The sequence below is a fragment of the Lepisma saccharinum genome, chromosome 24 (assembly GCF_977018435.1).
Source record: "Lepisma saccharinum chromosome 24, izLepSacc3.1, whole genome shotgun sequence".
Classification (NCBI taxonomy): domain Eukaryota; kingdom Metazoa; phylum Arthropoda; class Insecta; order Zygentoma; family Lepismatidae; genus Lepisma; species Lepisma saccharinum.
The window spans coordinates 59838725-59865096 of record NC_139252.1 but is presented as its reverse complement, the minus strand read 5'-3'; the positions used below and the strand labels follow the sequence as shown (position 1 = coordinate 59865096).

The window sequence follows — 26372 nt, the reverse complement described above, 5'->3', positions numbered from 1 at the left end:
TATTATTTTTATCTCTGCCAGGTGTGTTTTTACCCCGTCAAAGAAAAGGAATTGAAATCATAGAGTACAAGCACAACTGAAAAATCATTCGTGTCCATTGATAGTCCAGTTACTGATATGTTGCAGTGTTGCACAATGACCGGATATTTTACAATGAAAATTCATACTTTTTGTTAGTATGTTTCATTTGTTTTCCTATTAAATATATTGAACATAATCAAACTATTTTGCCCTTCATTGCTTCATAAAGCTAATTCCATTATGATCTGTTAAAAAAAAAGGAGGCAACCTGCGAGATTTCACAGTGTATGAGTAGACGCACAGGTAGGCGTTGCAAAGCCGGAGCAACGCCCTGATCTCTACAGCGAGGAGCATTGGAGCGACGTTCAACGCTGTTCTTCCTATCCCCTGCTTCAGTCGGCTTGGTCGTTGCAATGGGTTTGCAACACCCCAAGGTCAGGCGACCCGTTTCGGATCCCCCGACGGGTGAGGGAAGAAGAGGACGGACCAGCAACAAACGCTGGGATTCAATTCTCACTGTCCTGTGTCGTAGAGCAACAGACAAAATATCCACGTTAGGCAAAGATAAATATTTTCTTTTGGGGTGAATCTTAACCTAATTTAAATTATGTGTGACATGCTTGAAACTTGTAACAATTTGATTTGTTTTGTTGTTTTTTATATCCACTTTATGCACAGAAAGACTAATCGGGACTGGACCTACAGATTAAAGTGGTATCCGAAACACTGTGCCATGTGCCTCCATGTGTAAATTGTAACAATTAAGAACTGTTCAATATACTGATTAATATTATTGGATGAGTATTCCAGTCCAATTACAAGCATCGATTCATCAGAGTTTTCCGTCATAATATTTAACAATTGAATCAGAACATTAAAGTACTTCTACAATTCTCCATAATATTGCTGCCGAATAAATGGAAACTTCAAATTTTGTATGATGATTATTAATTGTACTCCTCGAAAGTGTCACGTGTCACTCATATAAAATTATAATTACATTATAAATATATACAAATTAAAGTTATATAAATATAGTATATATTGAAGAAGGAATATACAATATATATTCGTAGCAAGCACCAACATTCTGACCACGAGCCGCCACTGGCGTTGAATTCAGTAAAACAAAGTAAATGAACTTTGTGATGGACAATTTACCTGGTAACACTGGCGTACGTAATAAAGAACTTTGGAAAAACCGAAGTGCGAACCTACCTTAAAATATCCCAGACTGTCATTTTTGTCATTGAACAACGTTTAAGATGAAGGATAAAAACGGTAATTACGAAATATTTTATAGGGGGTAATGCCCACCCCCTAGAACGCAGCTATGTAATATCCACCTTCAGTGGCGGCGATTGGGTTCCAAAACCGGAAGTGGGGGGGGGGCAAAGACAGTATATTTCCCTTTGTCCACCTTTACAATTCCAGCCCTCTACGAAAAAAAAACCCGTGCACGAAAATGCCTGGCATTACTAATGCAACCCACTCTACTTGAATCAGCCGGGCCGAAAATAACATGCACAATCATTCAAATCTTATCCCTATTAGTTAAATCACATTAAACCTTTTTGATACGGCCAGCAGGAGTCGTGAAAGAGTCGTAACAAACAGCTAAACACCAAACTCACGATGCGAACGTGCCAGTTCCATCATTTCTATTCTTCGTTCGTTTTTTCCCCTTGTACATTTTGCTTCCAATTCTTTCTTTCTCCTTCCCACAAATCTGGGTCATGTTTTTCTTGCGAATTCCTTCCGGGAAAGGCATGCAGCGGAACAGCTAATAGACATACGTCTCTTCCCACGTGCTCAAAATTTGAGTCTCACAAACCAGCAGGGCGATCACTGCAAACAATAAGCATCCGGTGCTCATATTCAGGTCAAACAGCAGAAACGAAGAATTTAGATGCATATCCGGATGGCTGCAACAATCACCGTTCGTTCAGATAGCGATCGCGCTCAAATCGAGCCTCTGGCAACTTGAGAAAATTGAATAATATCAACCGTGACAAGTGGGACGATATCGATAACTCGGAACAAAGCGACAATTGAAACTTTCCCGCCCACGAATGATGAAAAGATTCTCTCGGGCTATCGACCAGGTGAGTTGTGGAAAAGATTGTGAATACTGAAGATGCTGACGTGACAATTCATGGACTGTGCTTCTCCACAGAAGTAAATCAAATGTGTTTCAAGATTGAATTCATAGACGGCAATTCAGATAACAGGTGCAACGAAATTTCCGAATTTGAGAAAATCAGCGTCACAATCTAATTTGTGAATGGTACACGATGTTTATTGAAAGTATCAAAAAGAGGGACTTTATATACAATATTCATGTACAGTGTGATCCACTAGTATTGCTTCGCAAATTGTCCATGACTATTTTCCTTAATTTATCTCTTACATCCTATGTGTTCTTAAGCTATGGATTTTTATGTATGCTGGTGCAGAAGTTGTCAACAGGTTGTCTTGAGTTTTCTTTTAATTCTTGAAGCTCTTATTGAGTCAAATAAAACTACACGAACATGGTGATGGACAATTTGCACGATAATACTCATGTATCCCACTGTACCCGTCTGATTTGATTTGATGTATTTTACTTCGCTTTTTGTGCCACTTTTGGCTAATTTGCGAAGATGGGGATGAGTGATGATATGACGAAATTGATGAATAGACATCACAAACGTCCATGTCCAAGCCAGGATTCGAACCCGGGACCCCTGGAGTCGCAGCGCGATGTGCTATCCACTCCGTCACGATGTACCCGTCTGAAATCAAACATCAAATAAGAGGGATGGAGGGAGGGAGGGAGGGAGAGAGAGAGAGAGAGAGAGAGAGAGAGAGAGATTTAAAAAGACCCATAATGCTATGCTATTTTTTGATCAGTGGTTGTATGGCTACTTTAGGGACACACTGTATTTTCAACATACAACTTAACGAAAACTCCGCAATCAATTACAAAAATTCACATTGCTTATACTGCTTTCGTCTTTCTCCCACACACTCTTCATGGATTGCGTCACGGATCTTACAAACAGTCCCACAGCAACAGACCAAAGAACATATTTTACGTTAATTTATATGATACAGTATCCTATATAAGTGAAATAATATGGGACTGTGCTCAGGGTATGGCCCTGCCTCCAAGAGAACCATTCCTAGTTTTCATATTTAAATTTGTCGTAAAGTGTTGTGCAATTAGTGAGATAAGTGTTGCCAACTCTGCTTTGAAGTTCAGTTTATTCGCACAACCATTAGCGCCAATAAATGGTATTTGCTAGATCTTTAGCTGCGAACAATAGCCATTTCTCTTTATAAATATTTTAGAGCGACAATTCTAAATTGAGCCCTGGCTCCTGCTTTATGTTTATCGTCCTTAAATGAACAGAGACGTTGATTTGATTTGATTTATTTTATTTAGTGTCACTTTTTTGCCACTATCGGCTAAGCGTGACGTTGAGGATGAGTGACTGATATTGATAAAGGGACACTCATGCCGGGGCCAGGATTCAAACCAGGGACCCCTGGCGTCGTAGCGCGCTGTGCTAACCACTCCGCCACGGAGCCGTAATAAACTATTTCTGTAACATTGATAACAACATGTAGAAAAAGGAATCTGCAATGGCGTTCACGTTGAATTTTTGCCAGAGCTACAGTAAACTAAACTCCGTGGCATAACAGCGCATTGAGGGGAAGTACTTGCCAGGTGGCTTTTTGTTGGCACATCGAGTCCCATCGCCGCTGCTTTCGAGACCAGAGTCCCCTACTATTGTTCACAAATAACTCAACTGTCCTCTTCATGCTGGGTCAATTTTAAAGCTTCAACCTAAGTTTGAACTCTGGATCGCTAAGAGGGAGCTGTAGGAATTATTATGAACAGCATGTGTTTAAATGGTTAATGTACTTGCTTACAATTACGAAAATTCAAGTGTGTTGTAACCCCCCCCCTCCAGAATACAATTTACATTTGTAAATCCAGTAAACAGAATCAACCAATGAGGCTTCAAATTACAGCTATTGCTAACCTTCTATCTTACACCTTGTTTAAAATGTAGTACTGAAAATGCATGTTACTTGTAATAAATGTGGTTAATTTGCCAGAGCCCGTGTACCTTGATCAGTACGCCTTGGGCGTAGCCTCTGATAATACTTTGTCTTAACAGTTGACAAGGCTATTCTTGAACATTAAGTGCACCTAATGAACATACAGTTTTGTTTTGTTAAACGAGACAGTTCCGCGCACTGGGTTCTTCAAGTTTACTTCCATATCACAAGAACACCGTGACCTCATTCGAAATTCGGTGGCCTGGAAAGGGAAGTGTTTACAATGCAAGATCCGAGTTCACAACTTTTTATTTTTTTAACGTTCCATCAAACTCAGCGACGGGTGAATATGAGATGCATAAGGAATTACGAGCTGTCATTAATATCGTCACGACCTGGCAACTTTGTCGTGCGCACGAGAAAGCGGGCATTCTTCGTGGCTGGTTTGTTAAGGAGTCATTGGTGCGGAAATTATGTGATCAAAAATTAGTTCGAAGAGAACTGGCTGGCAGCCATAATGTGTCACGGGATGTTACAAGAAATATATGCACAGACTAACCATGAAACTTTAACGAGGTATTAATATTTGGATCTATGCTCATTAGAAATGGTATTTTGAATGTACAGTAGACAACAAAAGTTAATAGTAGGCAAATTGTCTATCACTGCGTACATTCGTTTTGTTTTCCCCAATATGGGGCAATAAATTGAAATAAAAAGGCCAATAAGAAGGCGGCAACATCTGCTTCACCACCACCATCATTCTTTCCATAAAATAACACAGAATGCTTTGTTTCATTCGTTGAGGTTTAAGTACACTTTATGCACAAAATACCGAGATTGGGCGGAATCCGAACCATTACGTACCTCCAAGGGGTATCGAACATGGGATACCTTCATTACAAGGTGACGACGTAACCACTACGCCACCGGAGAGGCCCTAGTATAGGATGCAGAATAAATAAATTTGTAATGGACAATTTACTGTTATTTAAACCGCCGATTGTACATTTTTGTGTTAGTTTATTTTACGTCGCTTTTCCACCTCTAGAGATGTAATCGCGACGATTATGATGAATGATGCACTGATGAAATGGACAAGGAAACCAAGAAAACAAAATGCCAATGACTTAACCCTAGCTACGTAGCGTTCGACGCTAACCACTCTGCCACGGACACATGGCTAGGAGGTGACCTTATGCAACACCAGTGCAATATGTCTTAGTCTGTTATATTACCGCTAAAACTTGTTAAACGAGAAATATTTGTATTTTTGTAATTCTACGTATGTTTTTATGCCGAAGATGAACTGTACAGTGGTATGCATACGTATTAGCAAGCAAATTGTTTATTCACCTTGCTTTACGCAATGAAAGTTTCAAGAATTGAAACAAAACGACAAACAAGTTACTGACAACGTGTAGAACATCGTACGTAAAAATCCAGTCGTTAAAACCACATAGGATGCAAGATAAAATTTGGTGAAACGGTCATGGACATTTTGCCGAGCTATGTTTATGCATTCCACTATGCAATCAATCAGAAAGATCAATAGTAGAGGATGGAATTGTACATTTGTGCTGGAGCAGAAGTTGTCCTTTGCTCGTTCATGCTTTTGTTTCAACTCTTGAACCCCACGTTGCTGAAAACGGTGATTGAACATGATGATGGACAATTTGCTCACTATTATATTTACCGTTAGCATTACAGGACATTTGATGAGATTTTGAACACAAATAAAAGAAAGTATCCCGTGGCATTTGTTTAGGTTCTGGACGGAGACATCAGGGGAATTGTGTGCTAGTGTAAAAATATCTGTGTTTGTGCGAACGTGGTTTAAGAAAAAGCTAAGGGAATTGTTACATGATATAGACAGTAGAATTCTTCAAGTCAAGCGTGAAAGCACGAACACACTTGTAGCAGAATTGACACATGAACAAGTTTTAAAACGGCTGTTAAAGCTTGAAAAAGGGTAAATCTTTCGTTAGGAAACAAACTCAGTGATAACCATTTGTTAGTTTGAATTGATACCGCATCAAACAACGGGATGGGAAGCAGAAAATTCGAATCATTCACAGGATCAGCATTTTTGCTAGAGGAAAAATTGCCTCGTCAGTGGACGTAAAGGTGAATGAGTCAGAATCCGGAAGCCGGACATCCTAAACGAAAGCAAGGAAAGGGGGAGGGGTGGAGAAAGCATCCGGTGAAAGGCGGCGAAAGTAATTAATGGTTACAAAATGTTGCAAAAGCTTGGCTTCGGGCTGAATAAATTATGCGAAACACTTCCTTCAATGGGTTATTCACTCCAAAATGAAAAAAGAAGCAGGACTTAGAGGCATCCGCGCTTCCTTGCGTTGTTGACCAATTTTTTGTATTGCATAATTTCCACTGAACATTTCAATATACTGCCGCTTTCAATTATCTTTGATAAAAAAATGAACTGCTTGAAGATAGGAAGTTCCATCTACAGACCGACGCAGAGCATTGCCCTACCCAAATTTTGGGGAGGGGTACAGTAACCTCTAAATCCTTTCATCTGAATTGTATCCTTTGTACAGTCACGGACACTGCCGGGTTGTAACAATTCCATTGAAAGTCAATGTATCCATTACAATCCGACAGTGTCCGTAACTGTACAGTGGGATCCATGAGTATCACTGTTCAAATTGTCCATCACCATGTTCGTGCACTTTATTTGACCCAATACGAGCTTCAAGAATTAGAAGAGAACTCAAAACAAGCTGTTGACAACTTCTGCACCAGCATGTATAAAAATCGATCGCTTAAAAACTAATAGGATGTAAGAGAAAAATTAATGAAAACAACCATGGACAATTTGCACGGTAATACTAGTGGATTCCACTGTACGCCCCCTAAAACAATTTGACATACACTACGCTCGCTTTTAGTAGCTAAACGTGTAAAAAGAAAGTATTTTGTCTACGTACATTATCTCCTTACTCCCAAAGAATTCAAACTATTGTGAATCTGCTCCCCGAAAGTGTAAGGAAGTAAAAACTGTTTAAAATAAGTGGAAAACGATTAAATTAACCATATAGATTATTTGTTCCAGAAATTGTACATGTTTATTTAATAAATCACTAAAAATGCTGACCAAGGCAGTCTTTATTATACAATAACACTGCTCTGCAGCAAAAATGAGGTTTTCAAATGAATGAGTGTTCCTAAATGGAATTTTCACGCTGAGTTCAACGGTGCAATCAGTATTTTCCTATCACGTCAGGTTTTCGAGAAAATCAGTAATTTGTGTTTCATACAAGCCCCGTTTATATACCATACATAGGAGGGCATGTAGAGTATTTAGAGTTAAATTGTGAACGACCCGAACACTTTCTGTTACATATGTGGGAAGTACATGTTGTGTAAACAAAGACTAAAGATAACGCCATTCGCCAAAGGAGCCTACCTTGCATATTTTGGACTTGTGCTTGGCGATGAAAATAAACCATGGGCACCCCAGAAAGTATGTAAGACTTGTGTGGAAGGTTTGAGGTTCTGGATGAACGGACAAAGAGAAAATTCTATTTTGCTCTGCCAATGGTATGGAGGGAACAATTAAACCATACGGATGACTATTATTTTTGTCAAGTTCAAGTGCAAGGTTTCAGTGCCAAGAACAAAAGTGACATAGTGTATCCACATTTGCGATCTGCAGTGAGACCAATCAAACATGACGAAAGTCTACCTATATTCCTTCTCGTCCATCTTCAAGCTGTACATCGCCTCGAAAGGAAGTTGTAAGCGATACAACGGACATCAGTGGATCAGTACAAGTGATAATACCCCACACTTATTTAGTCAGACCGCAGTGAATGACTTGGTACGTGATCTTGCGTTACCAAAGGAAAGTTCTGAACTGTTAGCTTCTGTACTGAAAGACAGACATTTATTGTTGCCTGGCACTAAAATTTCATGTTACAGATCCCGGGAACAAGAAATAGTTTCTTTATTTTCAGAAGAAAGGTCTATGATCTTCTGCAATGACATACCGAAACTTGTAACGTGGCTTGGTGTAAAGTATGTAACTTCTGAATGGAGGCTTTTCATAGATTCTTCTGTAACCAGCCTGAAAGGTGTTTTACTCCACAATGGCAATGTTCTTGGATCTGTACCAGTTGCTTATTCTATTACTTTGAAAGAATCATATGAAAGTTTGCAGTTTCTATTGCAGTGTGTGAAGCACTCCGAGTATGGGTGGGTTGTATGTGGTGACTTCAAAGTTATCAACCTTTTAATGGGACTACAAATTTGATACACAAAAATGCCCTGTTTCCTGTGCGATTGGAATAGTCGAGACAGACAAAATCACTGGCAAAGGCGGGAGTGGCCAACCAGAGGACCCTTGACACCCGGAACAAAGAATGTTATGTTTCGTGGAACCCACGAAAGTTCTTCTCCCTCCTATACACATTAAATTGGGTATCATGAGCCAGTTTGTACGTGCCCTAGATAAGGACAGTGAGTGTTTTAAGCACATATGTAGTGTTTATCAGAGAATGACCCTAGATAAGCTGAAAGCAGGTGTTTTTACTGAACCTCAGATCAGGAAATTAATGTGCGACCCCAATTTTGAGGATACAATGAGCTAAACAGAAAAGCAAGCCTGGGAGAGCTACAAAGATGTAAAAAACTTCCTAGAAAACAGAAGGAGTCCAGCTTACAAAATCATTCTGAACACCATGTTGGAAAATTTGAGAAAACTAGGTTGTAACATGAGTTTGAAGTTACACTTCCTACATGCTCACATTGACTATTTTCCAGATACCTGTCTTGGATTTTACAGGGAGGAACAGCGTGAACGTTTCCATCAGGATTTGAAAGAAATGGAAAGAAGATACCATGGTGGTTGGACTGTGAACATGATGGCAGACTACTGTTGGTCCCTGAAGGAAAAGTACTTCTCATGCATATGGAAGAAGTTCAAAAAGACGAAAATTCCTGCCTGTAAAATAAGTGAGGTCACTGTAAATAATATCACTTTATGGCAGTTCTTGTGAACTGTAGGTACATTGTGTTTACAATTACATAATTATAATATACACCACGTTTTTAAGCATGGCAATGATCTTGTAGAAGGGTATAAATATATGTCGGTAATGGTTCAATATGCAAATTTTGTTTTCGTTTTTTTTTCAACAATCTGGACGTGATGGAAGAAAACTGCTTACATATTTGGAATCAGCGCCCCAAAATTAGGGGGAAACGACATTCGAAACCAAAACATCAAAATAAAAATTTCAAATTTCAGAGCAGTGTAATAATAATAAAAAAGATTTAGTTTGATTCCTTGTTATTAAACATGGAAACAACGCTTAATACTTTTACCATGTTTTTTGCAACTAGCTTGAAAAACAGTCGTAAAATCTGTGAAAAAAAATCAAATTATTTTGTGAATATTATTTTTCTTATTGGCAGTGAAGGTTATGCGAATTTTGTCTGAAAAATTGAAAGCTTAGATTCATTTTTTATGTATGTATTTTTACATATGTTTGTGAATGTTTTTAATCTGGGAGGTAGGAAGTTCAACCTGTGTATGCATACTGACACATAATGACACATCTGTGATGGAAAATAGAATGACGTAGCCAGGGAACTATTGCGTGAGCAAACCACACCAAGATTCACGCGAAAGCTCTAGAAGGAATTTTAAGAATATGTAATTTTTGAAATTTTGAATATATTGTTGTTTTTTGAGGATTTTTTTAAAACGGCTGACGTCGGCTAAGGGTCCAGCGGAACATTTAGCTAAGATGCAGCAAAAGGGGGAATGTTATTAACAATGTCATTCTTCACTATCTTTAATCTCAGTTGCTTTCTACTCTCTCTATCTCCCCCTCAATCATCCGGAAAAACATAGAGAGAACCAGACACAGTCATGAATGTCACTGGAATCCTTTGTATCCACCGCTGGTCTTGCTTTCATACCTTATAAGGCGCATTTTAATGACCACGAAGGATTTCTAACAGCGACAAATTATCCCTCCCCCCGCCCATTCTCTGGGAGTAATTAATTTGTTTTTTACATGTCGATGACTTTGTTACTCGTTTAAAACAGTTTCCAAATTCAAATACTTAGGAGTAATATTAACAAATGAAAATTATATTAAAGAGGAAATAAAAAGTAGGCTTAATTCAGGAAATGCATGTTACTTCTCTCTCCATAAACTTCTGTATTCTCGTTTAATATCTAAGAAACTAAAAGTTAAAATATACAAAACAGTAATTTTGCCTGTAGTATTGTATGGGTGCGAAACTTGGTCCCTTACATTGAAAGAGGAATATAAATTGAGAGTATTTGAAAATAAGATCCTTAGGAAAATACTTGGACCTAAAAGGGATGAGGAGACAGGTGAGTGGAGAAGGTTACATAATTTGTATTCATGTCCAGATATTATTAGAATGATTAAATCAAGAAGACTTAGGTGGGCAGGCCATGTGGCACGAATGGGAGAGGAAAGAGGAGTTTACAGGATTCTTGTTGGGAAACCTGATGGTAAGAGACCTGTAGGAAAGCCAAGACGAAGATGGAGGGACAACGTTGAGATGGACCTAAAGGAAATCGGTAGGGATGGAAAAGAGTATATAGATCTTGCTCAGGATAGGGACAGATGGAAGGCCTGTGTTGCTGCAGCCATGAACCTTCAGGTTTAAGAAGGCTAGAGAGTTAGTGACTTTGTTACAAGCGAGCTGATCTTTTATGAATTACAGCCACTAATAGGTCACTCCACGCATCTTCTTACGGGCCAATATCAATAGTCCTCTCACATGTAACCACCGGGTCCTCCAGCACCCCCTTAACATCGTCCCTATTGAAAAGTACAAAAAATAACTGCAAAATTATGATGGAAAGATTCTCTCGGGCTATCGACCAGGTGAGTTTTGCAAAGGTTTCCAAGATTTCGAGAGCTAACTTCACTCTCAACTTCAGGGTAGATGTCACACACAGGTTGAACTTCTACCCTCAAGATGAGAGCGTCATTAGCTCTCGAAATCTTGAAAACCTTTCCAGAACTCACCTGGTCGATAGCCCAAGAGAATCTTTTCATCATTCAAGACTTACTTCAACTGTAAAATTAACCTCATTTCGTACTTCTTTGCCTGGCAAAACTAACCAAGCTACAGTTACTCACTTCAAAAATTAACTAGTTACAGTTATCCTTATTCAAAAAGTAACTCGAGTAACTCGTTACTTCCAATCACTGTTTCTGCACTTGCTCTTCCATTCCCCACTATTCTTCTTTCCTGCCTTGTAATCAAGGGGTTCTGGGTTCGATTCCCGGTTTAGGTACATGGTGGTTCGGACTCCACTTTAAACTGTAGGTCCGGTCCCGATCTGTGCAAAATGTGGACCATACTATTCCTCTGAGGTATTGCAATGCGACAAACTGAACTTTGAAAAGAAAAAAAAAGAAAAAGCGCAAAATTCTCTCCTGTTCACAAGGAAGAATCATGTTTATCCTACGGTGGTTACTTAGCACACAACAGGGGAAAGTGATCACTTTGTAAACAATTTCCTGCAATAACGGATGCTGGGCTTTCCATTCTTGCATAACGCAATTCGATTTCAGTCGCAGGACGGAAATATTTCTCTTTCCTTTTTTTTTTTTCCATTTATATGTTGGTTGGGAACAATTACCAATCATCCCTTGTTGAAAACTTAAATAACAAAAGCATGTGCGGTGTAGTTTAATACAATGTTCATAAACTGAACCAGGAATGCTATTCTGTTCACAACCAACGACAAAAAATAATCTTCACAGATCTCTCGAAGTCCCGATATATTTATCTCTTTAGCGTCCAATGAATGCGCTTCTGCTGGTCGTGATGTCGCCTTAATCATTTATTGACAAAATTCCAGATACCCCACAGATGGCCATTTTACATTAAATTGTCAACAAAGAGCAAACGAAAAAATTAGTAACAAATTAACAAAAAATAAGTGAAAGATGATATTATTATTGATATTACTTACTAGCATTTCTTCTGATGGAAGACCGAAAAGCATACTCTGAGGAGAATACTTCAACAATTGATAGGAGGTCTTGGTTGTATTGGGTGGGAAGTCTGTAGAAGAGAGATTTCTTTTGGATTTCTAGTCTAGGTGTGTTTTTTTTGTTGTTTTTTTTGCTTTTTCTTTAAATATAAATAAGCTTGTGTTACATGTTTTGTGCATAGGCACTCGAAAGTGAAATTCCTCAAGGAGTGATGTTGCAGCGGATATTGCCATTGACAATTTTGTAGAGGTAATTGATGTCATTCTGCAAACATGGCTGATATGCAGTCTGTAAGTTTAGAAAGGACACGAGATGTGGTGTTGGAAAGTTGTGTAATGAGTGAACCCTGTAACGAACTATAGCCAGAAAAAAGTGGAAGACTGAATCGATTCTAGAGAGCTGAGTGGAACATGCCATTGACCAGACTGGGGAGCAGTATTTTATTATTGGGGAAATTAATGACTTGAAGTATAAGGTGAAGGCAGAGATACCAAATATTAAATGAATCGAAGAAATAAGCATGTTGCTTTGAATTTTCCATCAGAAATAAGCTGACGCTGCAAATAAGACACTTGGCGTGTAGGACCTGCAAATTTCTTCTTGTCGTGGTTCGCATTTCTCTACGTGACTAAACAAACTAACTGAATATGTAACCAACACGAATAGTATGGTAAAAAAAAGGTAAAGTGCTCCCCTGTGCATAGCACCACGCCATGAAGGCGTATAGGGGGTGTGGGGGTAACGCCCCACACTTTCTTGATCCGGTCGTGAGTGGGGGTGATGTGATCAGCATCACGCCCCTGACCGCCTTTACCCCCCAGGGTTTCCCCCAGGTACCCATGTTATTCGACGCTGGGTGGGGCGAAGCATAAATATTACAAGGCAAGTTGTGCATCACTATTTTCATTCATTTTTCTCTTAAGATTTACAGCAATGAAACTGTACTGGTGATGTTTCGTTGGTGTTTTGTTTCAACTCTTCAACTTGCATCTCGTAAAACAAAATGAATGAACACAACGATGGCCAATTTAAATTTGAAACCTTCAACTGAATTTCATACTGCAGTCATGTGGAATTTGAGGATACTATATACCTACGACCGAAAACCCAACATTGCAATGCAAACATACTCAACCCCCTAGAACAAAATCTCTCAATACCATAGAAGCGGAATGGACAGCAGCATTATATATATATATATATATATATATATATATATATATATATATATATATATATATATATATATATATATATATATGAAGGGCATAACTTCCTGAAGAAAGCGAACGATATCAATGTGTTGGAATATTTCTAATAATATTAAATCTCGGCACCTTTGGCTAGAAATTGCTAAAAATAGGTGGTGTGAGCCAACAAAATGACGAGGGCGACGAATTTGCCTGGTAATATTCATACATCCATTTAACCTGGTAACACTGTTAAGCGTTGCTTCCATGTTAATAAAACATTAAAATACTGACCAAGACAGAATTTATTGTATAAAAAATATATACAGTAAAAAGATAACGTTTCCACCCTCTAACAGGGTCTTCTTCAAACGAATATTCACACTAGAATGAAGGCACCAGTCCTTATCTTGGAACATTTCCTGTCAGGAATTCCTGACTGTGGAATCTCCTGACAGGTAATTGACACTACCTGACAGGTGATTGACAGGTACCTGGTGAGAGTCTGTGCCTTATACCTTACCTTTTTAGTGTATATATCTTTCATACAATAAATTCTGCCTTGGTCGGTACTTTAATGTTTTATTTAACCTGGGTTAAAGCACATTATCAAAATTTAGGAAATGAAATGGCAGATTTGTATGCAGGTACAGTGGGATCCATGAGTATTACCGTGCAAATTGTCCATCACCATGTCCGTGCACTTTATTTGACCCAATAAGAGCTTCAAGAATTAAAAGACAACTCAAAACAAGCAGTTGACAACTTCTGCACCAGCATACATAAAAATCCACCCCTTAAACACACACAGGATGTAAGAGATAAATTAATGAAAATAGTCATGGACAATTTGCACGGTAATACTCATGGATCCCACTGTACACAGACCTTTTCCCGAAGGTGAAGAAAAAGTTGAAGGTAAACTGGAAGTAATTGTGCAAAAGTGAATTTCAAAATGCGGGCAGTTTTTATGAGAGGATAGTTAATTTCAATAGAATCAGGCCCTGGTTTACAAAAGTTCAAGGTACAATGAATGAATAGTATTGTTAAATCGTATTAGGTCATGTCATACAGCTACTAAAAGTCATTTACAAAAGATTCGGATTGTTCAAAAACCAAACTGTACATGTGGCAATAAGAAAGATATACACCATATTATATTTGAGTGTAATAGATAAATACAAGAGAGACATTCTACAGAACACTTATAAACTGTGCAATTCCTATTCCACAGTGTTTGGAATCTTTTATTTGTGAACCTAACCTTACAGTTGGGTTGGATATATATTGTAATCATCTTTTTAGAAAATGTGGCACAACAATTTAGTAAGAGTACTTTCTATCAAAGTATTTTTTAATAATAATAATGTATACAAAGTAAAAATGAAATATGTAAGTTTATGTACAGTACATAGATACGGGAAAAACAGCTTTTCCAAATAAAAGTAAATAAATAAATAAATAAACATCTCAAGTTCTCTTGCGTGACAACAAATTATGTATTGTTGACTTGGTTTCCCAAATATGGATACTTCACACGAGCAGCACATCACAATCTGGTGCAACACGAAATCATTAGAATCTAGCACAAAAGAAATCGCGGCTTGAGCCACGCGCCAAAGAATAAAAAAAAGTCTCAAGACAACGTGGACGATTTGCCGTATCTGTGCCGTCTTGAAGAGAACCGTGCGACATTGGTTGGCAAAACACAGACTACGGAACGTATAATCTGCAGTTTCGCCGTGGGAATACGAAAACAATGAGTCATTTAGTGTGTGACAAGAAACCAAGAGATTTGGGTATGTAAGGCAATGCATTGGAAGCGGCTCGGAAAATTATCATTGCCTTGCTGGCTAACCTATCGAAGAACGAAGCTTGTGGGAACACCCACCTGCTTACAACTTTCTTTGCGCTTACCAAATTCAGTCTACGGTTTTATAACTCGTCTACTTCTTATCTCTTTGCCCCTAAAATGATATTCGATGTCGTCTGTTGCATAAGGGTCATTGTTCTGAATGACTCTAATAACAGCCATTAACCCCGCCTTCGTTCTAATGTTTAGAATCCTCCATTAAGGAGATATTCGCAAGTGGTCGAGGATTACGACAACCAAAATGGAAGCTTTACATTGTAATGTAGGCCACGGTTGTGTATACTCGCTACTACACAATTGATGGTTGTGTTTCAATTATGTAAGTCTTATTAAGATTTCTACCGAGTTATGAGGCAACTTGTCAGACGTACAACTACACTAAATATCTTGCTGGACCCTTGTGTCTAAAAATAACCTACTGAGAAGGCACGACAGGACAGCCAATGATGTAACCGGATACCAAATATAGGGAAACTAAAAGTTAAAATATACAAAACAGTAATTTTGCCTGTAGTATTATATGGATGTGAAACTTGGTCCCTTACATTAAAAGAGGAACATAAATTAAGAGTATTGAAAATAAAATTCTTAGGAAAATATTTGGATCTAAAAGGGATGAGGAGATAGGTGAGTGGAGAAGGTTACATAATTTAGAACTATACAAATTGTATTCATGTCCAGATATTATTAGAATAATTAAATCGAGAAGACTTAGGTGGGCAGGCCGTGTGGCACGAATAGGAGAGAAAAGAGTTTACAGGATTCTTGTTGGGAAACCTGATGGTAAGAGACATGTAGGAAGGCCAAGACGAAGATGGAGGGACAACGTTGAGATAGACCTAAAGGAAATTGGTAAGGATGGAAAATATTGGATTGATTTTACCCAGGATAGGGGGGCTTGTGCTGCTGCAGCCAAAACCTTCAGGTTTAAGAAGGCTAGAGAGTTAGTTAGTTTGACACCAATTGCGGTGCTCAACAACACCAATTCCGCATTAATACCAGAAGGAGTGTTCTGTTACATGAGCTCTGAGCAGTGACGGCGAGTAGGAGTTCCCAGGGGGCAGTTGCACCCTCCCGACATTACGGCCTCCCAAGGCGGAGAGTGAGAGTCTCGCACCAGATGTGTATTTATTTCAATTTCATCGAAATGGTCACAGATACTTAAAAAAAACATTATACAAGAAAATATGAATTTCTCCACATGTTGCAAGTGGAAGTTGATTATTAAGGTAGACACGATGTTTGAAAATTATGGTAAATAAGTATTTTCAGTTTTCCATCAGGAACGTATATTCCAGGCTAGCTAGGCTATCTGTGAAGCCTGAAATCTAGAGAATAAAATACAGGAGAAAAATCCATCAGAAATTGTAAATAATATTATTCATATCAGTGAAATGATGATGGTGATTCTGGAGTTGGCAACCTGATTTCCTATTAGTTGGCAACCTAATTTCCTATGAGTTGGCAACCTGATTTCCTGTGAGTTGGCAACCTCATTTCCTGTGAGTTGGCAACCTGATTTCCTATGAGTTGGCAACATGATTTCCTGAGTTGGCAACCTGATTTCCTATGAGTTGGCAACCTGACTTCCTATGAGTTGGCAACCTGATTTCCTATGAGTTGGCAACCTGATTTCTTAGGAGTTGGTCTATTCATAGCCTAGGACCACGTGACATAATGAAATAGCCCAGATATTGGACTTAGTATACGCTACTGATTCCCATGCATTCCTTATTGAGAAAAAAAACGCATCAACTTAATCATATTTGTAAATGATAGGTTTCGACTACTTGTACGCCAAAATGCAAATTTTGCAACACTTTAATTGATTGATTGATTTATTTTGCTTTCCTGCCATTTTTAGCTAATCGCCAAGACGGGCGTGATAGATGAAATTGATGAAAGGGCGTCCAGGATGTACTACGTGGAAGACAGGTTACATCCATCCTTACTCCCCCCCCCCCCCCCAATTTCGCAAGTGTGTATGCCTATGCTGGCATACATAACATTAGAGAAAAAATAATGTTTTCAAAACTTTTACACCAATGGTTCACGTGTTGCAATATGACCGTAAGATGGCAGCACTTTCTGTAATAAGAGGAAATGACGTTTTACCTAACTCATTTTCCTGCATGTTACGAGAAATATTACATAAAACATCTAGCAGCATAAGTAAATAGCCAATTGTTATCAACAAGAAGAAATGTCTAGAATTAATGGAGACGGGTTTAAAGAAAAATTATTTTCAGTAATTGATTGATTGCTGTACTAAAATACAAATGTAAATAATGACTGTAACCAGTTTGTGTCATGAGAGAAATAGCTTTACTAAATGTGTGTTTGTATTAAACAAATAAATCAATTTTCCCTTTATTAAAATTATATGTTTCATCAATGGATCGCAAAAGAACCTTTCAAATCCTAGTAATATATTTGAATTTACGATTTAAATTATTTACAGTTGATAATTTTCATTTTAGAAATTTGTGTCTTTCGCCGATAGAACCCAGGACTTTGAAGCTTTTTTGATTGATTGATTGAGTTGGTATTTTAAGTCCACTTTGTGCACAGTAAGGCTAATTGGGACTGGACCTACAGTTTAAAGTGGGATCCGATCCACTGTGATTCTTCACCGGGGGACTTTGAAGCCTCAACGATCACAGGCCTGAGTTTAGCTTATACACATTCAAAAACAAACGCCGAACTCCGTGATCGAATGGTTAGCACACCGCACTAGGGGTCCAGGGTTCGAATCCCAGGCTGGGCATGTTAAGTGTCCAACAATTCAATCATATCATCACTCATTCTCGTCGTCGCGATTACCCAAAAGTGGCAGAAAAGCGAAATAAAAATAAACCAAATCACTAAAGCAAACATTTCTGAATGCAACTTCATCAAGGTCACACGAGCGATTTGCCGAACAGGCGGTCGCTTCACGCAACGTCTCTTTTCAGGAGCAACGAAGCAAACCCGGTGGGTGTTATCTGGTTGTTTACGTCTGTTTTACAGCTATGCGCCCACCCAAGTCAATCCAATAACGTGAGCGAACTTTGCTAAACCTAACAGTACTCTGCGACGAGTAGTGGGTGCGTGTCGACGCAAGTTACGATCACGCACGCGAGGTCTAATGGTTAGCGCATTCTAAAACTTCTGGCACTGGATCGAAAGCAAATTGGTGCCAACCACGCCTCCATACAGTAGCACTAAGAACTATATGCATCACGAAAGGCATACCGGTTTTAATTTAATACCTAAAAGAGGAAAGGGGGGTAATTTAAAAGGAGGACATTATTATTTGATTAATAAGATATCGTGTAAACAAACTGAAAATCTACACACTTTTCTTGTAACATTAAGTAACCATCAACCTCAGCTATATATTGAGACGTCCGCCCCCCCTCTTTATGCCTCCGCTAAGCCTCATCTACCAAGAAAAGGTAAACTGTTCTTGCCCCCCCCTTGTTTTAGCACCCAATCGCCGCTACTCTATTGAGACATTTCTGCCCATGATCCAGTGCCTCATTGTCTACAATTAATAAAAACTAATGTATTCTTTCATACGTGCACTTCATGCAATATAAACCTACATATTTAAGCAGCGCCATTGGTTTTATACCTGAAACAGTTCCGTAAGGAACGTTTTTCCTTTCGGTTGAATAGTTATCGGCTTTCAATAGCGTGAAGTGGTACATGGCTCACATGGTACTCGGCCGCCATTGCAACTGCACTCGTGACCTAGAGCTCGCTTCTGATTGGTTATGCTACGCGAGATGCTGAGCAAATTAGGACAGATCCTATCTGTGAAATATGCCGTGAAATGCACTATGGCATCAAAATGCTACAAGACTTAAATTTGCACGGTAGAATTCGATAGTATGAGAAGTGTTAAAAATGTTTCCTCAAGGCCTAGCGGCACTTAGGCCTAAAGGACCCTCACGATGATTCGTTCAAGAGAATCTATGCATTCATGTATGCTACCGTGAACGGGTTCGTTCCTTGACTTGACTCGATTCGGAATGAATCGAAGCAGCCTCGACAATCAGGACAAACATTCCGAATGATAAGAAATAAAAAGAAAGTACTTACTGTTCGGATAACTTCTCGGTGGCACGAATGGCGGCGTATCCAAACTTTGAAAGTTCCTTGGCCTCTTCGCTCTGGCTGTTGAAGGCGGCCACGTAGCTGGCCGGGTTGTTCCTCTGCAGCCACATGCCTGGAATCACACAGAGAACACGAAATCAGTGAAAAAGTACATTATTTGCAAACATTATCAAATTTTACGTATTTACCCGGTGTGTAACTTTGTAACCATTGGCATGCTCAGGAATTTGAAAGAGGGAAGTATATTATTTTACTATAGCTATTTTCGTAGTATATCTGCTTTTTGTAAAGGAAAGTACCCCTGGGCACGCCACTGTTCATAACAGGCCAAACCACAATCCTGCATTGGGCGCCACAATTTCTAGCTACGGGACAGAAATATATTAAGGTGGGTTCATAAGGGGTGCTCAACGACGACTGGTTTATGACAAGTGACGTCAAGTTGAGGTACGTGGAATTGACACGTTCTTTTAACCTTTACTAAGAAAAAGGAAGTATATTTTACTTCTTAAAATACTTATTATGTGCAATTCCAATTGTAATCGTGAAATCAGAGCGTCTTGCATTTCAGCTTAACAACTGTTTCACGCACAAACAAAAACTACAAGCAAAAAAACAGTCCCTAATTCCCATGGCAACACACTTGACAAGATTTACACATACAGGGAAAGTACTATTCTGTGACATCAATATTAGGCCAAAATATTGAATAAACACAGAAATCAGATACCAAATTACAGAGATTAAAAATAGCAATAAATATTTGTACAACTGGGAAGAACAATAAACATTTGTACAACGAGAAAGCAAAAATAACAAACATTAATATTAGTACAAGGTGAAAGGATGTGTCAATATATATAGAGCTGGTATCACACGAAGGTACTAGATACTTGATTTTCTGAAAAATAATCTTAAGCAAAAAATTTCCCACACGTTAATTGCGTTACGTAATCCTTAATCTATCTGCAGTATGTCCAAACAAAATACAGTCAGAGGAAAAACGAAAGTAGCGAAGTGACTGATGGATCCACTAGTATGTTCTCAATCATGGTGCAGATATAAGGCGAGTTGATTTGAAGTAAGTTGCGTTGCAAGAGCAAAGGATATTGTCAAATTGTGTATTTTGCAAAGGAAAATACACTGTGGCTCGCACCAGTGGCGTACGCAAGGGGGGGGGGTTACCGGGTTTAAACCCCCCCCTTGAGCTTTTGAAATATTATGGAAAATGCTGTAGAAAAAAATTAAAAATGGCTAATTTATCACAGTCAAAGATTTGCGACAGTAATAATAATAATTTGAATTATTATTCCCATGCAGCATGAAGAAAAACACAACATTCCAAACACAATCTAAGTGGCCGCAAAGTTCAATTTTGCAATTCTTTTTGCAAAAAGTCGCGCAGTGACTCTCGCGAGAATTGTGAAAATTCCTTGCTTCGTCGCAGTGTGCCGACCTTATTGCAAACGTTCTTCCCGGTACTGATTTCACATCCCCTTTTGAACTCTCAAGTGATGCTGAGTCTACATCCACATCATTAAATAATGTTGAAGAAATGCTTTGTGAATCACCTAGAAGTGATAAATGTGTTGGAATGTCTATAAACTTACATTTAAACGAAAACATAGACTCAGTGGAATATAGCAACATGTATTCTTGCGCTTCATCATCATCCTGGGCGAGTTCCATAGGTAAAGGTAATGTAAATTCCCCCCTGCATATAGCACCGTGCCATGAAGGCACACGTAGTGGTGTGGTGGGCCCCAAAGATTCTCGATCTTGAACTATTTTGCAGGTGATGTGATCAGCACCATGCTCCGGCAGCCTTCATCCCCCAGGGTTGCTGTCAGGTACCCATTGCTATGAGGCTGGGTGCGGAGACAAGGCTGGATAAATTCCAACCAATTCCGGGAATCGAAACTGGATATCCCACAAAGTTGTCAGACTAGACCAGCGCGACTCCTTGAATGAGTTTCATATTTCGATTATTTCAATAAATTTAATATATTTGCTTGTTTTATGGATTTTCTTCACACTTAAAATATCTCGCTTATCATATACAAATAACCGTTGACTAGACAATTATTTTGTAACAAAGAAACAAAAGAAATGTACTAATATTGTTTTATATCTTTCATAAATAGCAGCTGCATTAGTAGTAATTATTATTAGTAATTAAACTATTTAATTAATTAATTATAAGAATTATTAATTATTTTTTTATTATTAACTAATTAAAGTATAATAAAACAATGGTAATGTGAATTTGTAGAAAGTTTTCGAAATAACACCCCCCTTGATGAAATCCTGCGTACGCTACTGGCTCGCACCATATTTCTTGCATCCATCGTGGGGTGTATAACACGAATATATATGGAGCTCAAAATGTCCTCAGTCTGCCTCCCCGATGGCGTATAGTAGTAACGTCATCGCCTTGTAATCAAGTTGTATCTTTAGACTACATTTTCGGAGATAAGGAATGGAACCTTGGAATAGAGTACCTTTTGAGCCTCTACGGGTAAGTACGACAACAAAAGGATAAATGAAGAAGTGATGACATGGATGAAGTGACACAAACACAGTGTGTGTGTGTGTGTGTGTGTGTGTGTGTGTGTGTGTGTGTGTGTGTGTGTGTGTGTGTTATTTCTAGCAAATGGGGAGAATAAGTGAACCCTAGCATAAGCGTTGTTATCTTCAATTATTGAGGAAGACATGCTGTATAATTCACCAATATATTTCACATACGTAATTCATTTTCTCAATATGGTGCAGGACGCGTGCCAATCCCTAACTATACCTGTACACCGAACACCAGCAGAAGGCAAATTAATTTGTTATTGTTCGCATTCGACTTGAAAGATTGTGGAAAATCGCCGACAACGAAGGGCGGCACGTTAGCTTCATTTGTGAACACAACTTTCTACGATTTACTGTCCGAAAATAGAGGCATGGCAGACCCCTTGGGTCGGTACTGAGAAAGGGCAAACTTAAGGGTGTTTTCCGTGCACCCTCTTAGATTTTACCACCGGAAGATGCGGAAGAAATGAAAGACTTTGGTCGGGTCCCTCTGACGGTTTACTTTCTTTTGTTTGAAACACGTCCACTCCTGAAATGGAGATGTTCGGTTTCATTTCGCCAAACATAGGGTGGTGGGTTTAGCACCATTGTTACAAAAGTATCTGTGACGTTTACACCTTAAACAACGCGCGCCACTGCAGCAGGGGGCTTTTATTGTGACCCTTTGCTTGGCGACTCTAGATTATTCACAACCTATATCGTTCCCTTCCCTAATGGAAAATGAATGTTGACATAAAAGTACCTATTATTTCAGACCCATGAGTCGATTTCAGTCACAATAATTTACATCCATTATTATAATAGAAACGTGGTAATTTCAAACTCAAGCGGTATTTTCTGAGAGGGCAACGCTATTACTGGTTAATATGCCTAGTTTACCCGCCTGATAAAAAAAAAAAGTTGTTGTTGTTTCCTCCTCGCTGGAAAAAATCTGCGGACGTTCCCTTGGTCCCAAGTGCGCACGCCTATGACCCCCCCCCCCAAAAGTAGTTTATCCGCTATATTAGATCATTGGATTTCGTAGCAGATCTTCTGGTTTCTCAAGGAACAGTCTCCTGATTTTTTCAAGTCTGACCTGGCAACACTGCCCCGAGCACCGACAACGGCAGGGAAGATGCGCGAACGCTTTTTTTCCTTGTGGTCGAACTATACTGACTACTACGTTAATCTCGGAATATTAGCACGCCGGTTTCAAATGGGTTGATTTCATATTTTGAAATGGAGGACTAACACCAGCGTTTCATATTCATGTTTGACAATCGCAAGAGCGATGCGATGATCGTTTTTGATCTCGTGGTGCTTGAAACGCTTGTATTACGTACAATAATGACAACGTAACAACACTTAAAAACTCTCGACCGCTGTAAAACGGCATTGTGAAAATATCAAATCACTTTATAGCGCCATCTCTTGTCCATGAGATCACAATACCTACCTTGCAATTATACTTAATTACGTGTATATGTTGTTCATTTCTTGTAGGTTTAAGAATCAAGCACGTTACCGCCACCATAGGCGAATCCGAGAACTACGCGTGCGACCCTCACGCTCGCAACTTAGCACAGTAAACTCACTGCCTGTGGCCTGATTGGAGTTACAGTGAAATCAACTAAACACTTACCGCTACAGTTTTCCACACGTACAGTGGGATCCATGAGTATTACCGTGCAAAATGTCCATGACTATTTTCATCAATTTTTATGTACGCTTTTGCAGAAGTTGTCAACAGCTTGTTTTGAGCTTTATTTTAATTTTTGAAGCTCTTATTGGATCAAATAAAGTGCACAAACATGGTGATGGTAAATTTGTACGGTAATATTCATGGATCCCAATGTACAATAATCTTTGCGTTACATGTTTACCGTCTGTAAACCAACTTTTTTTTCATGATAAATAGATATTGCAGATATCTTGTTTTTGTTGCATGCGTGCATTGGTGTTTAATTTCTATTATATCTAATTAATACACAATAAATAAGAATTATTGCGGTAAACGAGGTCAAATTTTCAGAATACGCCACTGTTGCACCTGGCATTACCTAGAAATACAGCGCTGTTGGTACGTAATTTTTTTTTTCCATTCACCACTCCTCTTTCCTCAAAAACATTATAATCTCAATAATAATCGCCAAGTCAGGGTATTTCAAACAACATTTCTATCGTATATTCACTAAATTAGAAAACTTGTTTGATGAGTGAAGGGCTATATCATTGCAATATCGGGTGCATAAAATGAGAACCTGACCGAAACCTGTTTTTTTTTCATGTAACCAAATCTCGAACCAACTTTGTAAAGTTATCACCAATTTGTAAAATGGCCAAATATTATTAATAAACTAGTAGCAAATGATCCGGATATTTGTGTAAATAGCCCTACTGGAGAAAAGAGTTCGTCTGTATGAATTAGTGACTCCAGAGTAATTTATGTAGCTATGTGGTAAAATTTCTGTAATGCACAAAATTGTATTTTGTGGGTGTCCATAAGCTTTTTGCTGATACTGCATTTATAATAATCGAATTGTGTATCCCCCTGCGCTAATAAAGTTAAGCCATTGCATCCTCCCCCCAGATAAGGTCGTTAATCCCCCAGTGTGGCCACCCTGTGACACTCGGACACGCACAAAAAAGCAGAAAGCTTACCAGCGCCTCTGAGACCTAACATCAGAACTTGTTCTCTTACGAAAACGAATTATCATGAAACTTCTACAGTAACATTTACCTCATAGCAACACGTATAAATTACGCTATGCACTCTAGTCAATATACATTTCCAGGAGGAAAGTTCAGAAATAACCTTAACACATCTATATTTTCACAGCCCTCGACTGCTGTAACCTTCGCCCAGATGCAACTTCAAGTGTTACGGCACGCGACGGTAAGATGGCAGCACTTTCTCTAATAAGAGGACATGGCGTTTTACCTTCTAATTTCCTTGCATTTTACGAGAAATACTACATAAAACATCTAGTAGAATAAGTAAATAGCCAATTGTTATCAGCAGGCAGAAATGTCTAAAAGTAATGAAGACGAGTTTAAGAAAAATGCTTTTCAGTAATTGATTGACAGCTGTACCAAAATAACATGCAAATGTTCGATTAAGAAAACCGAGAGCTATTTATTCATACCAGGAAATTCCATTAGGCGAGCACCGCTACCTATAGGATAGATTTTCATTGCAATTTTATTATTTTTAAAAATGGTCCTGTAGTTACCACGAACAGTATGTGCAACATATCCTGATTTGTAAATAATGTGTGATTGCCACATCAGCTTGTTTCCGGTTTGAATGGATTGATTTGGTTTAGTTTACTTGGCTTTTCTGCAGAGGGGTCTCGTGAACGCATGCTGCGCATGCGTCAATTGTGGGAAAAAGGACACGTTGCTCTGCGACGACATTCATAAGCATTTCTACATTCTAATTTCTTCACATAGGAGAAGTATTTATTTTACACGAGAGCGCTCAACTAAGATTATATTACATTTCTTGGATCTGAAGTGACGCATGCGTCAATTGTGGGAAAATAATTATTACTTTCTTTCATTTCAGATCCAAGAAATGTAGTGTAAGCTTAGTTCAGCGCTCTCGTGTAAAATAAATATTTCTCCTATATGAAGAAATTAGAATGTAGAAATGCTCATTAATGTCGTCGCAGAGCAAGCTGTCCTTTTCCCCACAATTGACGCATGCGCATCATGCACCGCATGCGTTCGAGAGACTCCTCTGCTTTTCTGTCACTTTTAGCTAATCGCGAAGACGAAGTTGGGTGATGATATATGATGAAACTGATAAAGAGAAGTCCGGGCTGGGATTTGAACACGGAACCCTGGCGTCGTAGCACGCTGTGCTAACCACTCCTCCACCGAGGTTAGCTTGATGTCACTTTAGTAAAAATATTGTATAAATATTAAATTTTAAATTTAATTTTCACTTTACTAAAAGTGCATGTTTCATTAATGGGTTAGAAAAGCACCTATTTCTGACTTCGACTTGATAGCCAAAAAAACTTACTTTTAGAGTGTTTATCAGTGTGGTACAAAATTTTCCAGTGAGGGAAAAATTTTCAGTAATTTCCTTCGAAGCATCAGAATATTTTCAGGGTGGCCACTCCGGGACCATGATAGAATTCAAGTGTAATTCCCGGTTTTCAAGGCGAAATTTCCAAAAATTCAAAGCAGATGTTTTCTCTAATTCAACCTTATGTACTATCGCCTGTCACCACCCACACACAAATATATTAACAATATCAAGGTTCTGTACGATTCCAATGTATCCAAAAATCTAATTAAATTAAACTGTATTCAATAATATTTCATTAATGTGAGGAGTTTAGATCTGCCATTTCAGATACTCAGACTCGAAGCATATTTCCAACTCATAAATGTTACGGGATATGCTAATCTACGAAAATTTGTTAATTGTATAAGAATTTGAAACTCAAATTTACCTAATCAATTTCAAGATTATCTTGTAATAATCTTCCGTCTGTCAGATAGATTGTTCTGCAAAGGAAACTAAGAAAGTAAAGAATTCTGTTTTATTTTTCC

General features: G+C 38.6%; 1 protein-coding gene across 1 annotated transcript in view; it reads right to left on the bottom strand.

The window, feature by feature from the left end:
• Positions 1 to 26372, bottom strand: part of LOC145978198 (salivary peroxidase/catechol oxidase-like) — a 160062-nt gene that overhangs the window by 110432 nt on the left and 23258 nt on the right. Inside the window, exon 3 of the mRNA XM_083110639.1 lies at positions 19236 to 19362. Within this exon, the coding sequence (XP_082966765.1) occupies positions 19236 to 19362 (127 nt within the window). The remainder of the gene's footprint in view (positions 1 to 19235; positions 19363 to 26372) is intronic.